Source organism: Salmo trutta, chromosome 30, assembly GCF_901001165.1.
Source record: "Salmo trutta chromosome 30, fSalTru1.1, whole genome shotgun sequence".
NCBI lineage: Eukaryota > Metazoa > Chordata > Actinopteri > Salmoniformes > Salmonidae > Salmo > Salmo trutta.
Genome location: NC_042986.1, coordinates 30125849 through 30142162, shown reverse-complemented (window position 1 = coordinate 30142162; position 16314 = coordinate 30125849). Strand labels below are relative to the sequence as shown.

The 16314-nt window shown below is 44.8% G+C and overlaps 1 protein-coding gene across 8 annotated transcripts in view; it reads right to left on the bottom strand.

The window, feature by feature from the left end:
- The window catches only part of LOC115168486 (dedicator of cytokinesis protein 3), an 84129-nt gene that overhangs the window by 13809 nt on the left and 54006 nt on the right, over nt 1–16314 (bottom strand). For 7 of the 8 annotated variants that reach the window (XM_029723815.1, XM_029723818.1, XM_029723820.1 and 4 more), the window contains 19 exons: nt 14314–14395; nt 14048–14108; nt 13801–13948; nt 11902–11990; nt 10648–10773; nt 8274–8398; nt 7928–8090; nt 7670–7776; nt 7392–7563; nt 7161–7258; nt 6735–6818; nt 6436–6536; nt 4536–4617; nt 3433–3603; nt 1595–1787; nt 1214–1341; nt 510–656; nt 318–416; nt 124–218 (listed from right to left, as the gene is read on the bottom strand). In XM_029723815.1, coding sequence (XP_029579675.1) covers nt 124–218; nt 318–416; nt 510–656; nt 1214–1341; nt 1595–1787; nt 3433–3603; nt 4536–4617; nt 6436–6536; nt 6735–6818; nt 7161–7258; nt 7392–7563; nt 7670–7776; nt 7928–8090; nt 8274–8398; nt 10648–10773; nt 11902–11990; nt 13801–13948; nt 14048–14108; nt 14314–14395 — 2271 coding nt within the window. The remainder of the gene's footprint in view (nt 1–123; nt 219–317; nt 417–509; nt 657–1213; nt 1342–1594; nt 1788–3432; nt 3604–4535; nt 4618–6435; nt 6537–6734; nt 6819–7160; nt 7259–7391; nt 7564–7669; nt 7777–7927; nt 8091–8273; nt 8399–10647; nt 10774–11901; nt 11991–13800; nt 13949–14047; nt 14109–14313; nt 14396–16314) is intronic. The other variant, XM_029723819.1, reaches the window with a different exon arrangement.

The window sequence follows — 16314 nt, the reverse complement described above, 5'->3', positions numbered from 1 at the left end:
CGTCTACACAAACGTCACGTGGTATCAGCGTAAGGACTTTCATCTCATAGCTGCATATTTTCCCTTATCTCCCATAGGAGGCCATATGAAGGCAGTGTTACAGCTAATGTGAGTCAGACTTACTGACTGGTCAGAAGCCTCATGACACTCCAGTCTCGGGGGAAGATGGTGAGCTTCATCAGGTTCCGGAACACACAGAAGATCTTCAACAGAAACTCCTGGAAGTCAATGGAGGTAGTGAGTATTGTGTACATTATCATCTACATATAATAGCTTAGCCCCAGGTTCCTAAATCAGACTGAGGCTGTTGCTCTCACCTTGAGTTCCTCTTTGCTGTGGAAGTTGTTGAGCAGGTGGTGGAAGTGGACCTCGGTCATCTGTCTAAGTAGAGACAGCAGAGTGGACACATACTCCCCCTGGACAGGCAGAAACACTTCCATATTAGTGAGGTTCCATGCATTACAAAACAGTATCCTTTTCATGTAGTGTAGGAGAGGAGAGTCTCTGACCGTGATCTCAGCCGTGCACTGGGGACAGCGCTGCCCCCTAGCTGTCTCCAGAGACTGAGACTTGGACATGATGGACAACAGAGTCTGGAGCAGAACATCCAACAGGCTCTCCACCATCATCTCTACCTCCTCCTGAACAGAAGACTCCTAGGAAGAGGGGGAGAGAGAAACGATGGGGGAGAGGTGAGGAAATAGGAAGGAGATAGTGGGAGGGACAGAGAGAGAGATAGAGAGAAGGAGAGAAGAGGAGGAAAAGAGAGAGAGATCGAGTGAGAAGGAATTGAATGAATAATTCATTAATTTGTATAAGCCGCTCGACAGACCAATTAAAATATTAATTCAGCACTCAACGTAAAGTGGCCTACAAAATAATGTCTTGACAATAATGTCTGAACAATGACATGGTATTATAATTGCCTTAACCAGCCTTGGCAGTGTATAAAGTTTTACCAACTACTCTGTCATCCCATCTTTAATTCCATTTGATACAAGAAATGTGAAAAGTATGTTTAGCTGGGATACTATTGATACACTACTGTAGGTGTTCTAGTAACCAGTTATGGTACCAGCTTTTGTTACAGAGAAGTAGCCCCTAACCACTGATACAGGGTCAGATATAATTTCATCCCCCTAATGATGATGATTAGGACAAATCCAACTCCAATCTCTTCTACTGCAGTAGATTCAGTGGTGATGTGATGTACCATAGCGCTGGTATTGATGATGGAGAAGATGCTGGTGAGGATTCCTGAGCAGATCAGCAGCTCCCTCTGCTGGCGCAGGTGCAGGTGGATGTGATGCAGGACCACCGGCAGCAAAATACTACGAGACTCTGAGAGGGGGAGAGAGAGGAAGAGGGGAAGAGAATGGGAGGAGTACGGAGAGAGAAGGAGAGGGGGAGAGAGTGAAGGATCAATTGTAGAAAGATTTTAAACAGCTTTAGCCTTTGCCTTTTAGATTCTTTGTCCTGACAAAGAACCAGTTACAGGTAAAACAATCTATTACATTCCCACTTTAGGAGCATCTAACAGTGTTCACAGTTTCATTTGGTGTTAGTAAAGTTGTCCTGTAGTCTTCAGTCTTACCAGGGAAGAAGAAGAGCCTGCTCTCGACGGTGCGGGCGATAGACTGCAGTTTGACCACGTCCATAGACTGACCGATGTCCACCGTACTGGGCATGCTCCCCAGGGTGCCCCGAACATACTCAGCCACCTCCTGCACTGTGAACATCTGCAGCAGCTCGTCAAAGATGTCTGGGAAACTGTTCAATAACGCCGCCTGACAGGGTCAAGAAGAAGAGACAAGAAGGGAGGGAGAGAGAAGGAGAACAGACAGACAGACAGAGGGAGACAGAGAGGCAAAGAGATAAGGGCAGAGAGACAGGGAGAAGCAGGTCTAGATCATTTGTATTCCTCTATTCAATAAATGACACTATGCCATAGGACTATAACATCCATACGTCTTAAAAGGACCATAAGAAGAACGCAAACCAAAACAGGGCAGGGTTACACATATCTTATCGAGGGAGGTTGACAGCTGATAGAGAGCAACTGCTGCACTGGGTGACCAACACAATGTGGTGCTGTGACTAACTGAGACGAGAGAGACCTGGAGCATGTCTACCATAGAAAAGCATGTAGTTGATCACAACAGTGAAAAGAGGGATCAGAGCAAAAACAAAATGATACAAAGTATATCAGTGGAGGCTGGTGGGAGAAGCTATAGGAGGACAGGCTCATTGTAATGTCTGAAATGGAATTGATGGAACGGAGTCAAACATGGGGTTTCCATATGTTTGATACCGTTCCATTTATTCCATTTGAGCCATTACAATAAGCCAGTCCTCCTATATCTCCTCCCACCAGCCTCCACTGAATTATATGTGCAAAACTTTGGGCAAAAATTCTAAAATAACAGCTTTAAACTGTATAACTGATCAATGCACCATTATACCAGGTAATTTAATGCTTTAAAAAAAAGAGGAATAAGATATTTGGCTACAGAAGTGCCATTATTACCGATCTCTACAGCTTCTGTTCAAAAACAAATCTTGTGAAATGACATCAACACACACTGGAGGAGTTACTGGCTAGCTACAGTGGCTAGGGTAGCTAACGAACTAGCTATGTTGATCATAGCATGCATGACCAGAATTACACATAAACCACCAAAGGCACACCCCGTTTCTGTTTGAAAATTGAGAAAGAGGGGCCTCCCGAGTGGCGCAGTGGTCTAAGGCACTGCATCGAGGCGCTTGAGGCGTCACTACAGACCTGGGTTCGATCCCAGGCTGTGTCACAATTGGCTGTCTCCAGGTGTCCCATAGGGCGGAGCACAATTGGCCCAGCATTGTCCGGGTTTGGCCGGGGGGGTTTTACTTGGCTCTTCGCGCTCTAGCGACTTGTTTTTGCGGGTGTTTCCTCTGACAAATTGGTGCGGCTGGCATCCGGGTTAAGCGGGTGGGTGTTAAGAAGCACTGTTAGGCGGGTCATGTTTCGGATGACTGATGACTCGACCTTCGCTTCTCCCAAGCCCGTTGGGGAGTTGCAGCGATGAGTTAATTGGATATCACGAAACTGGGGAGAAGGGGGATGGTTTTTTTTACAAAATACAATTAAAATATTAAAATACAATTGGAGAAAGAGGCGGACCGTTTTTCGTTCCCAGAGTTGACCTTTGAAGTATTTTATAGGAAAGCAACAGAAAGAAATGAAACAATACATGAAATCAATGACAAATGAGTGATAAATGAATAAGTCAATTGAATCAAAGCTAAATGAACACAAAGATAGAACAAAGGAGCCGATAAGCTCATAATAGTCCAGTCAAAATGCACTGATCTGTCTATGTAGAATATGAGGACATCTCGGCCTTCTGGGATAAAGACAAGCTAGGGACAGACCGGAAGTGCTGATGTTCTGACCTGTGTGAAGACGAGGGTCTCTGAGCTGCGGCTGTCCAGACTCAACACAAAGCGGATGGACTGGAAAAGCTCCTGGATGCTGGCCCTGAACAGCTCCTCCTCCATACCACAGGTCGCTCGCGAGTACAGGATCCGAGACTGGACGATAAACTTCAACAGGTACTCCAGAGCCTGCAGGGTGGACAGAGGACGAAATAGGACACAATTACCTGTAAAATACAATTATCTTTATATTATGTGTAGTGTGGTGGTTTGCGTTGGGTTGTGTTCCTTTCTTTAGGCCTTGTAATAAAATGTACCTTTACATGACCACTACAGCATCAAAGAGCAAACCTTGGTATCATAATTCATGTCAGTATTCTGCAATGCAAACATATCAATACATATTGATGATTCCCTGTCATAAGATCTCTCTAGTCTTCCTCCATCTGGAAACCTCCCCTGATTTACCATGGCTTTAGATTATACTGTCTATTTGACATTCATGTCATATTTCCTTTCATCTATAGGCGTGAGGTCTAAATGTTCCATGTTGGTAAAGAAATGCATGTTGGGAGTGTCTAACAGTGTGTGGGTTCACTCTGTTTGTCCAGACCTCCTCTCATGTCCTGATGTGATGTGATCTTTACCCTCATGGTCCTGTCCGACCATCTTCGCTGTGATGTGACGCTGTGATGTGATGTGAGCCTTACCCTCATGACCTCCTGGATGTGGTCCTGTCTGACAACAGATGTGATGCGAGCCTTATCTTCAAGGCCTCCTGGATGTGGTCCTGTCTGACAACCTCAGATGAGATGTGATGTGAGCCTTACCATCATGGCCTCCTAGATGTGGTCCTGTCTGACAGCCTCAGATGAGATGTGATGTGAGCCTTACCATCATGGCCTCCTGGATGTGGTCCTGTCTGACAACAGATGTGATGTGAGCCTTACCCTCATGGCCTCCTGGATGTGGTCCTGTCTGACAACAGATGTGATGTGAGCCTTAACCTCATGGCCTCCTGGATGTGATTCTGTCTGACAACCTCAGATGTGATGTGAGCCTTACCATCATGGCCTCCTGGATGTGATCCTGTCTGACAACAGATGTGATGTGAGCCTTACCCTCATGGCCTCCTGGATGTGATCCTGTCTGACAACCTCAGCAGAGCGGTCCATGTACCACTTCAGACAGCGAATCAGCTCTCTACAATAACACAGAGTAAAGAGTGTTAAACATAGGGTATCCCATGGACATATAAGACAAAGAAAATGTACACTGGTGTCATAGTCAGGTCCAACATTATTGGCACCCTTGATAAAGATATTATTATATATTATGTGTAGTGTGGTGGTTTGAGTTTGGTTGTGTCCTTTCTTTAGGCCTTATAATATCCCTTTACTACAGTATCAAAGAGCAAACCTCGGTATCATAATTCATGTCAGTATTCTGCAATGCAAACATGTCAATCCATATTGATGATGCCCTGTCATAAGATATCTCTACTCTTCCTCCATCTGGAAACCTCCTCTGGTCCACTGTGGCTTTAGATTACAACGTCTAAAGTTTTATGAGAAGGAGAACACATTGGGAGGGATCTTAGACCCTCCCTCCATACAGAATCCTTCCAGATCCTTGATATCCTCAAGCTGCCTTCTTCAATTTAAACCGCAGGTTTTCAATGGGTTTCAAGTCCGGAGACTGAGATGGCCATTGTAAATGTTATTTTTCCGGCCAATGAACCATTTCTTTGTGGATTTTGATGTGTGCTTAGGGTTATTGTCTTGCTGGAAGATCCAATTGCGGCCAAGTTTCACCCTCCTGGCAGAGGCAACCAGGTTTTTGTCCTGGTACAGAGTAAAGTTCATGACCTTAAAAAGCAAAATTGCTCAGTTTGGCCAGGCAGCCAGGTATAGGAAGAGTCTTGGTGGTTCCAAACTTCTTCCACTTAAAAATGATGGAGGCCACTGTGTTCTTGGGGACCTTCAGTACCAGGTTTTTGGCTAAAATGTCCTGGTATAGGTTTTTTTGTTTCCACTGGTCCTGGGGCTACTTCAGGATTTTGGCAATGCCCTTTATCTACATGCCAGGAACATGCTAGGAGATATCAGCCTGTACCAGGACATTTTAGCCAAAAACCTTGTACTGAAGGTCCCCAAGAACACAGTGGCCTCCATCATTTTTAAGTGGAAGAAGTTTGGAACCACCAAGACTCTTCCTATACCTGGCTGCCTGGCCAAACTGAGCAATCGGGGGAGAAGGGCCTTGGTCAGGGATGTGACCAAGAACCCGATGGTCACTCTGACATGGCTCCAGAGTTCCTCTGTGGAGATGGGAGAAGCTTCCAGAAGGACAACCATCTCTGCAGCACTCCACCAATCAGGCCTTTATGGTAGAATGGCCAGATGGAAGGCACTCCTTAGTAAAAGACACATGACAGCAAGCTTGGAGTTTGCCAAAAGGCACCTAAAGACTCTCAGACCATGAGAAACAAGATTCTCTGGTCTGACAATGACATTCAGCACACAGCCAAGACAATGCAGGAGTGGCTTCGGGACAAGTCTCTGAATGTCCTTGAGTGGCCAAGCCAGAGCCCGGACTTGAACCCGATCGAACATCTCTGGAGAGACCTGAAAATAGCTGTGCTCCGACGCTCCCCATCCAACCTGACAGAACTTGAGAGGATCTGAGTAAAGGGTCTGTAAACAGACCGAATACTTAAGTAAACGTGATATTTCTTCTTTTTTTAAAAATGGTACATTTGCAAAAATGGCTAAAAACCTGTTTTTGCTTTGTCATTATGGGGTATTGTGTGTAGACTGATGAGAGAAAAACACAACTTACTCCATTTTAGAATAAGGCTGTAATGTAACAAAATGTGGAAAAAGTCAAGGGGGTCTGAATACTTTTTTTATACTGAGCACTATAGCTCAGTATATTAATTATTTATTTTATACAGTCTTATTTGTTCATCTTTATCAAGGGTGCCAATAATTTTGGACCTGACCGTAAGTGGTACATTACTTGTAGGCCAGAGCTCCTGCAAAGTGGTTCTGTATGTATGCCTCCATAACAGGCCGGAAGTGGTAGAAACGACTGTCCCTGAGCAGGTTGATGATAAACACCTGAGTGCACAAAGACAGACAGACAGGGGGGAAAAAATTAGATAGGGTTTAGCCATACTGGAGAAAATGTAAGTATGCTGCAGCCACACCACATGCAGTCATGCATGCATTCACGCATGTGTGTCACACACATACATAAACACACACACACTACATTCCATTACATTGAATGAGGTTGATCTCTCCATCTTGACATACCAATGACTGGAAAACCAGTGGTCCATATTTATCTGTGTTGTCATCCAGGAGACAAAACAGTGTATCCAGGACATCTCGAAGGAACTGCAGGGGAGAAGAGCCAGCTCAATCATTAAACCAGGGGTGTCAGACTCATTCCATGGAGGCCCTAGCTTCCACAGGTTTTAGGTTTTTCCTCTCAATTAAGACCTAGACAACCAGGTGAGGGGAGTTACTTACTAATTAGTGACCTTAATTCGTCAATCAAGTACACGGGAGGAGCAAAAACCTGCAGACACTCGGCCATCCGGGGAATGAGTTTGACACGTGCATTACACCATCATAGTTCCCCAAACCCAATAACAGGCTAGTCACAGACCTGTTAGTGTTTGGCCAAACAACAAAGAGGAGTCTTTCCTAGATGTATTGATTGAATAAGAGTGTTACCTTGACAATCTCCTCTCCATTGATGTGGCGTAGTTGACCCAGGATGTCTAACACCCTGTCGGGGTGGGCTTTCCAGTTCAGCAGAGCCAGGAGGTCCACTGGAAAAAGAGCAGGATAGAATAGACACAAAAACATGTGTGAAGCTCTGGGTAAAGATCGAGGCTAGGCTAGTGAATTCTCTGTTATAGAGTGTGGTGAGATGTACAATACAGTGTAGTGTGCTGGCCTTACCGTTCTGAGTGAGCTTGGTGGAGCAGAGCTGTGTGGAGACCCAGAAGGTCTCCTTGGAGTTCCTCTGGAAGGGCAGGGTGGAGGGCAGGTTGGGGCAGCTGTTGAAGTCCTCTTTACAGCAGGGCATGCTCAGGTACAGGCCCTGGTTGCTGAACGTTGCATTCTCATCACACTGGGCAACAGAGGCACAACAGAGAAATGTGTTAGATAGAAATGACAGAGAATAATGTAGAATATGTAAGCCTGTGTGTGCATGTCTGTGTCGTCTATGACCCCACCTTATAGACATAGAGCTCATGGCTCTCGTCTGACAGCGTGGTCCCATCCTCCCTCATCAGAGGAGTGAAGGCAAAACCAAACAGCTTCTTCTCCCCTTTGTCTTTAGCTGAGAAGAGACACAAAGGAATTACTGTATAGTTTATGCCATCTACACAGCATAAACAATACCAGACACAATTCTGTATTGCTATCAAGTTAATAATAATGATAACAATAATAACTTTATTTCTAAATCCTGTCCAGTGTTGTTGACATACTGGAACAGTGTCTGAACTCAAAGCGCAGATGTGATCCTCTGAAGCGGTCTATGGGGATGGGGAGTTTAATCATCTCACTCCAACGAGGGCTGTTGTTGTGGTACAGGACAAAAGAGCGGTGTTCACTGGTGTTGGGCTCCCCACTACCCAAACTGATACAGTCCTGATGTGGGGAATAGAGAGAGGACAGGCACTCTTTAGAATGGATGGATGGATGGATGGATGGATGGGTGGATGGGTGGGTGAATGGATAGATAGATGGATAATGGTGTAATGGTCTGTCAAATGGTTGAAATCATGAAATCCAAATCAATTACGACAAACCAACAGAAATGTTCTCTGTTACCTTGAGTGTGTCCCCATCGGCATAAAGCACATACACAGTGACCTCAATATTCTTCTGGACACTCTTGCCCCCCCTCTCAAAGTCCCCTCGCTCCAGGGTCAGGTACAGGTCATTACGGGTGTCACCTAGGATAAGGACACACAGTCACGCCATGACAGTGTTCTGTTCTAGAGAATTCTCTCTCTACAGTTTCCCTACAGTTCAGAGGAACAGGCCTTAGAATGCCCATGAGACAATAACATCTCTACAAGTTTGAAGCCTAGGACAGAACCAAATTAATATTTAATGAGCACGGAATTGTTAGTTTATCTTTACTTTATACTCTGTGGTTTTTGCCTTCTATAATTTACCTCAGCCTCAAGTGGTCCTAAGTCTGGGATATCCCCGAACGTGGAGCTACGTATGCCTATAGGCAACGTCTTAAACTGCAGCAGTCAAAGATTGCGGAAGTAAGCCAACTGTCTGGAAAAACGAAGGGATCCTGGGGTAGCTCAGAAGAGTGTGGACATTATGAATTAGGATGTGGTGCTGACACCAAACATTATTGTTCTTGTCAATAAAAAATGGCCCTCCTGAGTTCTAATATACACAGTAGCTCATAATAACTGTCTCAGCACCCCATGTGAGTCAGTGCTTAATGGAAAAGATATCAATGACTACAGTGAAAGAAGATATTGCAGTTATTTATAAGATCAGATTACTGTTATTTATATCTTGCTCATTTCCTTGGGGACAGATGAGTCACTGACAGGGGTATTGGGAGGTATTTTAAATCATAGTGGAAGGAAGTGGAGGGGTGTGTGTGTGTGTGTACACTGTAGTATTCATCTCAATGGAACCCTTAAAGAGTGATGCCAAATTATGAAACAAACACACACTTTATGGCCCTTCACTCCTTTGACAGAATCTTTGAAGATCTCTGTTGTTTGTTTACAAATGGTCACAGTTTAAATACATGCTCCGGTACTTTGGCGACTAAGAAAGTATTTTTTAAATCTCCCGCTTTGGGCAGGATGTGTCAATGTGTTGTTCCTACATGCATAATCTATGAGAATAATTACAGTCTTATCTCATTTAGCCACAAAATCCCTAGTTTGAAAGCAACTGATTTCCCAAAGCTGTGCCACGCCATTTCCCTACATTCCCCCCCACGTGGGCCAGCCCCCAAGTAATATGAGTTATAGCCAATGAGTGACAGAATTTGAGTGACAGTTACCAAGAGGCCTGCCCAGTGTTATCCAATGAGGTTGCAGGGCAGGCACAACGGCTCAATGGGCACAGCAGAGAGAGAGAGAGAGAGCTGCCTGCCATAAGATGAGGGACAGTGTCTGACAGACCAATCAACCTACACATGTCCTCTATTGTATGCTTATTGTTATTGTTCAATGTATGGTTGTGTTGACCCTTGGTTATTGTTGTTACTGTTGTCCTGTTGACAAGTTTGATTCTAATTATCTTAATATTGTAAATATCCAAAGTAAGCTTTGGCAATATAATATGTACATTGTTACATCATGCCAATAAAGCAAATTTAATTGAGAGAGAGAGAAAGAGAGAGAACATATCTGCATATATGTGACATAGTACGCCATTTTTGGAGACAACTTTTGGCTTGTGAGCGCTACTGTCAGAACTACTGGCTAAAAAGTATACAAAAGCACCAGAGAATCTCTTTAAGCCTCTGACCCAAATGTTGTCAAAAGTAGGAAACACCTAGCCTACATTCTCTTCAGTACAGGCCTAACTCCTGCTGAGGGTTTATTTCAAGTGAAACATCTGATTTTGAGCATTTTGGACTGAGACTGGTGTCCAACTGTGTCAATGCAACTGGTGTCCTTCTGAACATCAGCTTATCCCCCCTTAAATAATCACTTCCCTTGAATGAAACACAAGCCATATTTTCTGGAACTCCTCCTTTCTCCCTACCCCCTACACCCTACCCTCTACCCCCTACACCCTACCCTCTACTCCCTATCCCCTACCAACTACTCCCTATCCCCTACCAACTACTCCCTACCCCCTACACCCTACCCTCTACTCCCTACCCTCTACTCCCTATCCCCTACCAACTACTCCCTACCCCCTGCACCCTACCCTCTACTCCCTATCCTCTACCAACTACTCCCTATCCCCTACCAACTACTCCCTACCCCCTACCCTCTACTCCCTATCCCCTACCCTCTACTCCATATCCCCTACCCTCTACTCCCTATCCCCTACACCCTACCCTCTACTCCATATCCCCTACCCTCTACTCCCTATCCCCTACACCCTACCCTCTACTCCCTATCCCCTACCCTCTACTCCCTATCCCCTACCAACTACTCCCTACCCCCTACACCCTACCCTCTACTCCCTATCCCCTACCCCTCACCTGGCATGATGACATCAGGGAAGCCCAGTTTGCGTGTGATGGCCAGAGCCCTGCTGAACACAGCCTGGTTCTCCCTCCTGATCTGATCCAGCTCCCCCCGCAGCAGCTGTAGAGAGATGATGAGGCCTGGGAAGTGATGGAGAGGGAGGGAGAGAGGGAGAGAGGCAGGGGGAAGGGAGGGAGGAAGGAAGGAAGCGAGAGGGGGGAAAGAGGAAGAGAGGGGAGAGGGAGGAGAAGTAAAAGGGACAGAGAGAAAGCGAGAGGAGAGAGAGAATGAGTGAAGGGATGGAGGGAGTGAAGGGATGGAGAGGGAGGGAGGGAGGGAGGATGCATGAAGGGATGGAGGGAGGGAGGGAGGGAGGGAGGGAGGGAGGGAGGGAGGGAGGGAGGGAAGGATAAGGATAAGGGAAAGAAAGAAAGAGAGAGGAGAGAGAGAATGAAAAAGAGAGAAAAAGGGGAGGGAGGAATAGAGGGGTATTTAAGGGACATTAGTCAGAGTGCGGGGGAGGAAGAGACAGACAGGAGCATGGATGGAGAGATAAAGTCACAGCGAGGAAAGGAGAGAGAAAAAAAGGTGGGGTGGCATTAGGAATAGAAAAAGAGAGAAGGGTATGGAACAACACAAGATGACGGAATTCAGTGACTCATATTATGCTACAGAAATATACCAGTGTGAAACACAAGACAACACTGAGCAACATGAAGATGCATGCAATACAGACATTCTATCAGTCTAGCTAAAATGGAGGTCTGTTTGAACTGACATGTGGAACCACAGAGCACATTTCCTCTGCATCATCACATTGTGGATGTATCCAGTACATGTGCAGTGAAACGTCAATAATGAGAGCCCTTTCCTTCAGCTTATCCTTAATGCTGATTGACACAGTCATGGTGATCAATACGCCATTATGACAATGAATATCTGATTTAACCTTGGAGGACCTCTAAGACAGATATGGCCAATAACGTCTATGTCTCAAAGCTGAAACGAAACTTTCTATATACTTTACCTTCTTTGTCAGTTGGTTATTCACATCCTTTAACATGTAATGTCCTAGAAGTACATTTCAATTCAGTCAATTTAGGAGACTAATTGCCATTTCAATAAAAAAATGGAAAACTGCCATTTTTCTTCAATGAGGATTTCTCAAGTTCTTGAAATGGAATTCCAATTACTTCCTGAATTGATTGCCATTGAAATGGAACGGACCCAAACCCTGGCCCCAGAAGATGAATGATCATCATATGTACCATAGTTGGTGCTAGGGGCCGAGTACTTTGTGCTGGACTTGCGTATGATGTTCTCGTGGATCTGAAACCACTCGTTCTCATTATTACATCTGGAGAAAAAGATAGAGAGAAGACAGAGGGAAGACAGAGAGAAGATAGAGAGAAGACAGAGAGACAATAGAGAGATGGTAGAGAGAAGACAGAGAAGATACAGAGAAAGAGAGAAGATAGAGAGAAGATACAGAGAAGATACAGAGAAGAAAGAGACAAAATAGAAACAAAATAGAGAGAAGCATTAATGACACACACATTAGAGGGGGAGAGAGAGAGCTGGGGATGGTTGTGTCCCTGAAGCGTTTTCCTCCTGGAGAAAAGATAACAGTGGGGGGACATGCTATCAAGCAGCACATTACCCCAAAAGCACAGGCCTCTAAGCTGAGCTGACAGACAGCTCTCTCCTCTCCTCCTCTCCTTTCCTTTCCTCTCTGCCCTCTCCACCAGGCTTTTTCATTACTGTTGGCCCGTGGGCCCCTGGGAGAGGAATGGTGGGAAAGCACAGGCTGGAGCCTTATTTATTTGTATTTTTTATTTAACCTTTATTGAACCAGGCAAGTCAGTTAAGAACAAATTCTTATTTACAATGATGGCCTACCCCGGCCAAACCCAGACGACGCTGGGCCAATTGTGCACCGCCCTATGGTACTCCCAATCACGACCGGATATGATACAGCCTGGATTCGAACCAGGGACTATAGTGACGCCTTTTGCACTGAGATGCAGTGTCTTAAACCGCTGCGCAACTCGGGAGCCCCTTATAGGCGAGGACAGTTTAGTGGCAGCTCTGCTCTACACTCAAAACGCTGCTCGCTTTTTCCTCTGAGGAGACGTGCATAGGGCTGACAATAATCATCATCATAACTATAGTTAACGTTATACTGCAACTCATTTCTATAATTCATTTAGTGCAGAGCAAGCTAGTTTAGATGTCCTTCTGTAATGTGGATAAAAGGGCATCTAAAACAGTAGAAATCAGTAGCGTCGGGCTATCTAGACCACATCCAAAAGCCTTGACACAGAGTCCTGACAGAGGAGGCAGAATGCTGAGGAAGAGGAGGAGGAGAGGAGGAGGAGAGGGGAAAGACAGAGGGAGGATAGGAGGACGCACATGCGTTATAGCTATCTGTTGAGTCACTGCCTCAGAATGCTTAGCTCAGTGTTATTTTTGCTTCTACTACTCCTCAAACTTTGTCCTCTAACTTTGTGCATTTGTCTAAGTGTCATCTCCCTCCTTTCTCATACACACACACTCTCTCTATCTTTAACTCTCTCTATCTCTCTGACTTGCACTCTCACACGCTCTTTCTCTCTCTCTCTCTCTCTCTCTCGCTCTCTCTCTCTCTCTGTCGCTCTCTCATGCCTTCATTGCTTGGCGGGTTACAGGAGTGTCTCTTGCATGGTGCCTAACAGAGGGAGCCAGATTCCCATCACGCCAGGAGCACAATCTTAGGCCCTGGTTGAACAGATATTGATTTTCCAGAGGACATTTCATTATCATTCTGGTCCAAAAACAAAGCGCATCAACACAGTCAAGCACTTGGTTGGGAACATTCACAGAACACTGGTAAAACATCATGCCTCAGTAAACACAGTGGAATTCCAACCAATGGCGCTGTCTCTGGAGTCTTTTTCACAGTCATTTTAATGGAGATATCTTTGTAAAAGGCTGATGAAACACTACAGTGTTAGTAGTCAGTTATTCTGGCTACTAACATCCATTTAGACGGCGTCCATATTTACCAGGACTCCAGCTGCATGTAGTATGTGGTGTCAGCTAAATATTGCTTTAGTATTTAGAAAAACGTTGGTTAATTGTAAATCGCTCTGGATAAGATCATGACTAAAATGTAGACTGTGACTCACGTGTAAACTTTGAGTACAAAGTCCTTCTCCTCTTTGAGGTCAGTGATGGTGTGGAACACGTCACTCATGGCCAGGACAGCACAGCCGTACGGTCTCCTGTACTGCACGTGGGGCAGACCCTTCTTTGAGTCGTTCAACAACATACGACCTGGATACAACAACAACAATGCATTAGCTCCACATGAGTAATAGCTTTCCTAGAAATCACATTGTGATATTTCTGTTACTCCGTTTCAAATAGGCTTACCATTTCGTATGACATGTGTCACAATGTACAGGTCTCTCTTCAAGTCCTTACTGCTCAGATCCTAAGGACAAAACAACCATTAACACAAAACACTGTAGCCAGTGCATGGATGTTTCCACATTAGGTAACTACATTATTTATTTGGATTATTGCTGTTTTACTGTTATTGCTGTTGAATCACATAATCCATGAATAGCTAATCCAAAGCTAAAATCCTATTAGTGTTTATCAGTGGCATCATGTGAGCGAGGAGAGCGAAGAGTTACCGTGAAGAGAGCGCACAGACGGTCCACTTTCTCTGGGTTCTTTGGCCCTCCATTTTTGTTTAGTCTCACCATAAACTTCTCACTAAGAAGGGAGATACAACATACAAAATATTACATGAATTAAGGCACATTGTTTTTAATTGAATCCTTATTAAAACCAGGAAGTCCCACTGAGACAAATCATCTATTTACAAAGTGAAAGGAACCCTAAGCAGTCCTGTATCGTGTGTAAATAGGACACATGAGCGAAGTGGCCTTGCGCTAAGTAAGGGTGACATGTTGTGTGTGGGGGGGGGGGGGGGATGTCTACTATGCCCTCTAGTAAGGGTGACATGTTGTGGGTGGGGGGGTGTGTGTACAAATAGGTCTATCTTCTGTATACCATCCCTACCTTGTCACAACACAACTGATTGGCTGAAACGCATTAAGAAGGAACGAAATTCCAAAAACGTACTTTGAACAAGGCACACCTGTTAATTGAAATGCATTCCAGGTGACTACCTCATGAAGCTGGTTGAGAGAATGCCAAGAGTGTTGCAAAGCTGTCATCAAGGCAAAGGGTGGCTACTTTGAAGAATTCTAAAATATATTTTGATTTGTTTAACACTTATTTTGTTACTACATGATTCCATATGTGTTATTTCATAGTTCTGATGTCTTTACATTTATACAATGTAGAAAATAGTACAATAAATAAAAACCATTGAATGAGTAGGTATGTCCAAACTTTTGACTGTTACTGTATATATTTAAAAAAATATATATATTGAACAGAGAAATGCAAAACTGTCAATGATTTTACTAAGTTAGAGTTCATATAAGGAAATCAGTCAATTGAAATAAATTAATTAGGCCCTAATCTATGGATTTCACATGACTGGGCAGAGTGCAGCCATGGTTGGGCCTAGGAGGGCATAGGCCCACCTACTTGGGAGCCAGGCCCAACCATTGAAGCCAGGCCCAGCCAATCAAAATGAGTTTTTCCCCACAAAAGGACTTTATTACAGAAATACAGAAATACTCCTCAATTTCATCAACTGTCCTGGTGGCTGGTCTCAGACGATCCCTCAGGTGAAGAAGCTGGGCGTGGGCCTGGTCTGCGGTTGTGAGGCCGGTTGGAAGTACTGCCAATTTCTCTAAAACAACGTTGGAGGTAGCTTAAGGTAGATAAATGAACATTCAATTCTCTGGCAACAGCGCTGGTGGAGATTCCTGCAGTCAGCATGCCAATTGCACACTCCCTCAAAATTAGGACATCTGTGGCATTATGTTGTGTGAAAAAAACGGCATATTTAAGAATGGCCTTTGATTGTCCCCAGCACAAGGTGCACCTTTGTAATGATCATGCTGTTTAATCAGCTTCTTTATATGCGACACATGTCAGGTTGATGGATTATCTTGGCAAAGGAGAAATGTAAACTAACAGGGATGTCAACATATTTGTATATTCTGTTATAATCTCCACCCGGCACAGCCAGAAGAGGACTGGCCACCCCTCATAGCCTGGTTCCTCTCTAGGTTTCTTCTTAGGTTTTGGCCTTTCTAGGGACGTTTTCCTAGCCATCGTGCTTCTACACCTGCATTGCTTGCTGTTTGGGGTTTTAGGCTGGGTTTCTGTACAGCACTTTGTGTCACACCCTGACCATAGAGAGCCTCCAGTCCGGTACGTCGTGTGCCAGCTCCCCGCACTCGCCCTGAAGTGCATGTCACCAGTCCGGTCGTGGGATGCTTTTCACAAGGACATATTGTTTTGCGTCAGGATTCCTGAGCATGAAACGCATATGGGATTTTCAGTGTGCTGGATGTCTATATTGACGAAAAACTGATTCCATATGGGATCGAATGGTGGGCTTTTACACAGATGGGGTTCCATCTATCACGGGAGAGTGGCCAGTCCTCTGCACTCAAGTTCTGCCATATGGACGCATTGTATGATCCACCGAGAGCAACTGGTGGCAAAAGAGCTGTGAGCACAGAACTGGGAGATATACTACAGCAGGT